Source organism: Ciconia boyciana, chromosome 1 (assembly GCF_034638445.1).
Source record: "Ciconia boyciana chromosome 1, ASM3463844v1, whole genome shotgun sequence".
Classification (NCBI taxonomy): Eukaryota; Metazoa; Chordata; class Aves; order Ciconiiformes; family Ciconiidae; genus Ciconia; species Ciconia boyciana.
The window spans coordinates 69,239,207-69,247,009 of NC_132934.1; the positions used below are offsets into that span (position 1 = coordinate 69,239,207).

The 7,803-nt window shown below is 46.7% G+C and overlaps 1 protein-coding gene across 3 annotated transcripts in view; it reads left to right on the forward strand.

The window, feature by feature from the left end:
- The window catches only part of WNT5B (Wnt family member 5B), a 74,281-nt gene extending 67,741 nt beyond the window's left edge, over nt 1-6,540 (forward strand). For all 3 annotated transcript variants that reach the window (XM_072873207.1, XM_072873198.1, XM_072873216.1), the window contains exon 5: nt 5,151-6,540. In XM_072873207.1, coding sequence (XP_072729308.1) covers nt 5,151-5,609 — 459 coding nt within the window. In that variant the 3' untranslated portion in view covers nt 5,610-6,540. The remainder of the gene's footprint in view (nt 1-5,150) is intronic.
- The last annotated feature ends 1,263 nt before the right edge of the window (nt 6,541-7,803 follow it).

Sequence of the window (7,803 nt, forward strand, 5' to 3'; positions counted from 1 at the left end):
GGCACCCTGTGGGAGCGAGGAAGGCATGAGGAGGCAGCTGTCGTGTTTAGACAGGTAGAGGAAGAGGAGCTGAGCAGCAAGTACTGAAGTTCGGGGCCAGCAGGCCTGAGATGGGTGGGATGGTGCAGGGGGCTGCTGATGGAGGGGAGTTTGGGATTGGGTCGAATTATTTGGACGGGAGTCAAGTGGCAGCAAAGGGTTAGAAGAATGGAGGGCTCTGGAGTAAATGAGAGTGGGGCTTTGGGGTGGATTCAGTGGATGAGGATTTGGGGGTAGCGAGGAATGGAGATGCTGGGATCGGGAAGGGAGATGAGTATGAAAGGATCTGGATGGAGATGAGACCTGGGGTGGCTCTGAGATGGTATTGCTACGGGTTCCAGGGTTGTCTGGTCAGGGTGGTATTTGGCCAGTACAGGGCAGCCTTTCCTCTTGGCTCTTAGAAATATATTAGCACGGGAGCAAAGGAGAAAGGCTGGAAATGGAAATTATCACAACCAAGGTGGAAGCAAAACTCAGGTAGCGTAAAGCTCTCAAGTCACAGGGAGTGCCCACTTTCTTTCCTGGCACTCTGAAAGAGCTGGCACCTGGCAGCACAGGCAGTGTGACCTTGGCAGCCTTTACAGGAGGACCTGGGGGAAAGGATATCTCAGAGGAAGAGGCAAAATGGGAAATAATTTGAGAAGAATTTCTCAAAGATTGATCGCACAATCATTTAGAACATCACTGATTTCCTAAAAAGCAAAATAGATCTGATAGGTCTCATTTATCTGAACTTCTATGAGACATTTAATGTATTTCCCACATGGGAAACACTTGGTTAAATTGGGAAAGATAAGGAAAAATGCAGCAGCTACGAGGTGGACAAGAAACTGGTTCAAGGAAAGATGTCAGTAAGTTGTGTGAAAAGACATGTCTTGATCTTGACAGAGCTTAATTAGCAGAGTTCTTCAAGGACTTGCCTCAAGACCGACACTTAGTATTTTTGTTTCTCAGCCTCAACACAAGAATTAGGAATGGGCTGATGAAATTTGCTGAGGATGCAAAGGCGGCAAGTATTATGAATACAGAGGAGAATCTGAATTTTGCACAGCAGCTAATGACATCCAGTAAAACTACATTAAGACCATCATTTGAGGTCTTGTATGAAAAACATTTTAGTCATTAGGAAACGAGTAGAAAAGAATTGGGCGCAGCAGTCAGCTGCAGATGACTGCAGATGTAATGTGGCTCGGAAGGTGGTAAATATCCTATAATGTACTAAGGAAAGTCTTTTCATAAAACATGAGGGAATACTAATGCCATTGTATTAAGCTCTCCTGAGGCCCCAAAATATTGTATGTTCTCATATTCCCAAGCAAAATGACCTCAGACTAGAAAAGGCTTGTTATGGTTGACCCAAGGGATAGGAATCTTTTCTTAAGAAAGGGGACTAGAGTAGCTTGCCATGTTTAGCCTAGCAAAGTGAAAGTTGAGAGAGGATATGACTGATGTCTGTGTTAGTGGGAGAAATAATAGGGGAGGAAAAGTACTTTTTAAGCAAAAGGCCAATTTGGCACAATAGCAAATGGACATAAAGTGAACACATTTAGGCTGGAAATTAGAAAAAGATACTTTATCATTGGAATAGTGGTCAGAATAATGGTGGCTGAAAACCTAATTGCTTTTAAAAGGGCACTCTATACATTTAAGGAAAATATTATTTGAAGCGGTGCCTACAATAGCAAGAGATCATACTTAATAACCGAGGAGGTCCCGTCTAGTCCTGCATTCCTAAATGTTAAGTTTTCACTTTTGAGATTTTGGTTTTGGAAGTAGGAAGGTGCATGTGTAACTCCATACTCCCGAAAGTTGGTGCTGAAAGAAAGGAGGCATGGCAGTGAGCATTGCTAAGTGGCCACCAGGTGCCATCCCACATACAGCCTTGCCCCGCTTTCCCAGCCAGTGTTTCAATTGATGTCTTCTGATTTCTAGGCAGAAATTTCTTTTGGCATGTCCCCTCACTCAGTTTCCTGTGGGTGAAAAGGAGAAAGAACCTTGAACCCTGAAGAGCTCTGGTGGCAGGAGAGAAGACCGTCTCCCTGTTCTCCGTGGTTCTCGGAAGGAGCTGAGAGGGACGGGAGGGGACCAGAGGTCTTTTATCTTTCAGGCAGTCCTGACCCCATCACCCCTTCACTCCACGTTGGAGTCCTTGTGGTGGAGGCTTCTGGCTTTATTACCCTTGTTTGTTTGTCTTTGGCTGTTATCTCAATATGTCCTTTCCTTCCATCTGTCTTTTTCTTCCAATTGGTCTCCATTACCCTCTCTTATTTCCCCCCGTTCCTTATCTGTCGCCCTGTCTGGCGGACTGTGACGGTCAGTCCTTCCGTGCTGTTTACCCAGTCGGCACATGGCAGGCCTCAGTCATCAGTCACTCGAGCCACTGCCAGAAGAGCCTGGAAGGGGGTCTGGCTAATTGACCACACAGGAATTCCCCATTAATTCTCTTCCCATTCCCATTCTTGCAAGAAAAGAATTGGAAGAGAACTTGGGCTTATGGGAAGGGGCTTTAAGCCTTTCCATTAGAGCCATTTTGAACCTGTTTAAGTGGCACAGCCATTGATCAGACCCTGCCCTCAGAACTGCATGTGGGGTCTGTTATTCTTTACCTTGACCTGAGCCCTATCAGAGAGGAATTCTCCAATTTCCTCTACTTTCTCCCCATCCAGGCAGCAAAGGGGGAGAGTGGGAGAGCCATTTAGCGGCTGAAGCTATGGTTACCTGCACGGGACGTTGACAGTGGGAGCTGCGGGGGGCTGAGTGGTGCCATGCTTACCTGTGATAACTGGTAGCGTTCGCATTCCCCAACACAGCTACTACCCACATGGGCCAGATGTTTTGAGCATCAGTTGCTTAAAGCCAAGTCGGAGTGAACTCAGTCCCATGACATTAACTGAGAGGGATTGAGTTGCAGTGTTTTTCTAAAGGAACAAAGCCCAGGATTAGGAAGAATCATAATACTTTATAAAAACACATGCAAGGGCAAGGGAGGCACGAGTGGCCTGGGATTTGACAGAACCGTAACCAAAAAGTGCTAACACAAGCTTATAACAAGCAGGCTGGCAATGCAGTGAGGATATAGTAAGTGTCTGGGGCTTGGGAAATTCAGCTGTAGCTCTGTCTGGTTATAGTACAGCAGGAATCCTTAAGTAACGGTGTGGTTGGTCCTCTGCAGTTGTAGTTTGATCCAAGACAAGTGCTTAACTCCCAGCCTGTAGCTGTTACATTGTGCCGTGAGGGATTGCCTCAGTAAATTGAGCTCTGAGGAGCAGAACTAAAGCTTCTCTGTTCTAAGGACTCACTCCATTGACTTTCTTGGGAGCTGGATTGGCCTCCATGTGATTTAGCCATTAAGCCAAATTTAATCTTCACTAGCTGTCAAAAGCACTAGACGTTAGTTAGACCAGGAGCAACCAGTTGTTGTAGGAGAACTCTGAGCTCTTGCTGCTGGTCCAGAACGTAGTCGTAGGCAGAAGGTTTTGCTTGCACTACGCTCAATTGCCTTAATCACCTACTCCTTGGCAAGCGAATGCAGAGAGCTGGGAAGCTTTCTTCTGTGTCGGTGAGTGAGGCAGAAAAGAAACCTCAGTGTTTGGCTGCTTTCTTCAGCAGAAAACCTGACTAGAAGACATATCGCCGCCTCCTTCAGAACATCCTAGTTTTTTCTCATGTTCCTTGATCTCCCCCACCAGATACGGCTGGTGGTAATTTTGCAGCTGGTGCCAAACAGCTCTGCGTGGCACGTGGGATCTGGCAGAGGCACTGCCCTGCGAACATGCAGGGTGCAGGACGGTCATGGGAGAGCAGATGTGAGCCTGATGGGGAGAGCGTGAAGGGCAAGGGCTGGGGGGGCAAGCTGCTGTAACACGGCGTAGCTCCGCTGGCGTGGGGATGCCAGCTCTTCGCTTTGCAAAGTCTACCAGTGCCTGTGAGTGCTGACGGGATCTCGCATAATTTGCAGTTTTGTAGCTGTCTCTGAAATGAATGGAAAGAACAAACCCAACCTGCATTTCAGTTTATTTTCCTAGGTTTTGAGCTTTGTTATTCTAGAATATTTTTCAATAGTTCCCTCTCCTCCCAGCACTAGCTGGGAGGAGGAGAGTAACCGCCGTTTTCCTTTACACCCCCCATACTTGCTCTGCTGAGGGTTTAACACTCACCGGCCTGAATTTTCAAGACTATTTGCTAATTTTGATGCCGGGTTTTCAGGGGTATGATGCATCTACAGCCCCCGCAGACTCCTGAAAACATAGCTGAAAGTGCCTCGGAAAAGAGCACACCGCAAGCTTGCGTTTGCCGTTTAAAATGTAGGCCCTTCTGCGTGGCGACAGGCCTGTTAGTGCAGGGAAATGTCTGGACACAAGATGGCGCAGGGCTGCAGTTAGGGCTTGCAACTCAGCCCTGCTCTTGAAGGAGGGCCCACCTTGAAGGTGGTGAGCCCACCAAGGAGGGCCCACCTCGAGCAGAGCTGAGCTGCTCTGCTCCAGGGTGGAGATGTTCGTCCTTCTCGCCACCACCGCCACCCCTGCTTGCTCCTCTCTGGAAGGCAACGTCTCCTCTGGGCGCTGCCCCTGAACGAGCTCCTCTCAGCAGGGACGGAGGGAAAGGGTGCGGGGCAGTGGATTTATTTCAAAAGGATGCAGATGTATCCCTACAATGATAGCGTCGGTTCCTGGTGCGGGTGGTAGGAAATGGGCAGGTTCCCAGGTGTTCCCTTTTGGCAGCTCTGAAGGGAAAAACATGCAGTACCACGGCGGTCCATGAGACTGGGGGAATTTCCAGAGCCTACATGGACAGGACTCTTCCCCTTCTTCTTTCCCGCTCTTGACCCTGCTGTCAAGTCAGAAATGTGCCAGTGGAAAAGAAGGTGGGGTGGGGAAGTCATGTTTGGAGGCAATGTGACCAGAAATAGAAATATTTAGGGAACAAGAACACAGCAGTCGCAACAGGAGGAAGAGGAGACTTTTGTCTCTTATGAAGGGCGTAACAAGAGAAGTTGGGGGATAATCAAAGCAGTTAGTTAGGAAAACGTGATGAATTCATTGTAATTAAGCCAGCTGCCAGTGCAGCAGGAATAAATGCAGCTTTGCCTGATTGCACTCCTTTTCCCGCAGGCCGTGTACAAGCTGGCGGACGTGGCCTGCAAGTGCCACGGTGTGTCGGGCTCCTGCAGCCTCAAGACCTGCTGGCTGCAGCTGGCTGACTTCCGCAAGGTGGGCGACCTGCTGAAGGAGAAGTACGACAGCGCCGCTGCCATGAGGATCAGCCGCAAGGGCAAGCTGGAGCTGGTGAACAACCGTTTCAACATGCCGACGCAAGAGGACCTGGTCTACGTCGACCCCAGCCCGGACTATTGCCTGCGCAATGAGACCACTGGCTCGCTGGGCACTCAGGGCCGACTGTGCAACAAGACCTCAGAGGGCATGGATGGGTGTGAGCTGATGTGCTGCGGACGAGGTTATGACCAGTTCAAGAGCGTCCAGGTGGAGCGTTGCCACTGCAAGTTCCATTGGTGCTGTTATGTCAAGTGTAAAAAGTGCACAGAGATCGTCGACCAGTACGTCTGTAAATGAAAAGAGCCACCAAAGCAACAAATCTATATTATATAAATCTATATAAATATATTTTATATTTGTATAAATAAACAGATGATGATAATAATTAAAGAAGCTTATTTAAGAGACATTTTGGTTTTGAAATTTCCCCCATCAGGCCGGCTGGTTTGCCATTCCTGCAGTTCTGCTGGGGAATTTGTCTTTGGCTGTATCTCCCCTTGGATGTTTCAGTCAGGGTGAAGAGGCTGAGGAGGTGTTGGCAAAGTGAATTCCCCCCTGCACACAAGCACGTGCTATTTCATTACAGAAACAGAGCCAGTGAGGAGAAGGGTGGCTTCTTTCTGCTCTCTCCTCTCTAAATCTCAGCATTTTGCATAGTTATTGCACATCTGAAATTACAGCCAAACATGGGTGAGCCCTAGTTATCCGAGTTTCACACCCTGCCTGCCCACTAAACCCACTGGGGAATTTGGAACCAATTCTTGGTCCCTCTAAAGGGCTTTGTCACATTAGAGGGGAGGTTAGCCAAGGCTCCTCTACAAGAATATGCCTTAAAATCCAGAGTCCTGTAAACCATTCCTGGATGCTGCACAGACCACTATGTGGTGGAGGAAGGTTTGCGACCTGCTGTTGTGAGGAAGGAAGGTGTGACCTGTGGCTGACCAGCGCACAGCCTGGGAGTCCCCGTGAAGCCAGCACCCAGCTCTTCTGTACCGCCTGGGCAAAGCGGAAATCTGTCCAGCTCGGGCTACGTGGCCGTATTTTGTCAGTAGAAAGAAGCATTGCAGGCACGCACGTGCACATGACTGCATAAGCACTCCTCGTACCGCTGCTGGTTTTCCTCTTTGAAGTGGATGCAGGTGGTCACCTTCTTCAGCTCTCTTAAATCCTCCTCACCACCATCCCAGATGTATAGTTTCTCTTTAACATTAAACGCCCCTCAATGACATTTCTTTCCCTCTGTTGCTTGTGTATATATGTGTTTTTGTTTTATTCTTTTGGTGGGGTGTCTTTTAATTTGCTGTTCTGTATTTCAGAGTCCAGGAGCCATGCTCTTCCCCGGCATAAGCTAACCACAGATACGTTTGCTCCCAGAATGTGGCCGTATGTTCACTAATGGAAGTCTTTTCTGTGTTTTTCCTTGGTAATAAGAGTATAATAAAATTGTACTAGGGCAGAAGGCATTACCAAAGTCTGCTAATCAGTCTTACCACGTTGGAATTTTAGTAGAATCCAATTCATAAAGCAGGGAACAAATGCTGTTTCTAGCACAAGACATTTCCTGTGCCTCTCAGCATCTGCAGAGTTCATTTGCAGTCAGAACAATCAAGAGAAGCCAGTTCCCAAAATATAAGGGTTTGCTAATATACATCTCCTTTGTTACTGACATTCCAAGGGTGTGGTGTTTTTTTACTGTAAATTTTAAAATGCGCAATGCCAATAAGCAAAGAGCCAGTCATGAAGATTATTATTTTTATATTAAACCTCTGTTTCTTATAAAGCATTGCAGTTTTACAGATTCCACCATTTCAACCACCAGAGAAGAATTTATATGTACCTTTCATACTTCAAATATTTGAGGACTCCAGAAAAGCACAAGGAAGAAAAATTATGTTTAATAATTAGGAGCTGTTGTTTTTTTAAACCAATGTGTCCAGTTTTTATTTTATTTTTTTTAATCCAACAGGCAATATATTTGCTGGCATCCCAGAATACAGTTTCTTGGAATATAAACAGTGGCCTAGATTTATTTTATTATATAAAATCCAAAGCCAGTGGTATTGTAATTCAAAGTAACGGAAATAGTTTTCCATGCATGGAAAAAATGTGAGTGCAATGGCCTGATCCAACTCCCATTAAACTTCAGTGGGAGCTGGACTGAGCCCAAGATCAGATCAAATGTGTGAGCTATTCACTCCTGGGATACTGTATGTTTCTAGCCCAGTAATAAAACCTACTCTACCTTAGATACATCTAAAAAAGACCTTTCCTCCCACCACCCTCACCTCATGTTCTTGTCCATCCTTATTGCGTCAGTACTTAAAGGTGTTAGCTATTTGTATATGGCACCCTCAGGCATTGTTAATGTGTCTAATAATTCAAAATGATTTCATTTGGCCTTTCCAATAAAGACCACACATTTAAGGGAGTCGCAACACTCCTTGCAGTTTGGCACCACAATTAATTTTGTGGGTGTAAACAACTTTGGGAG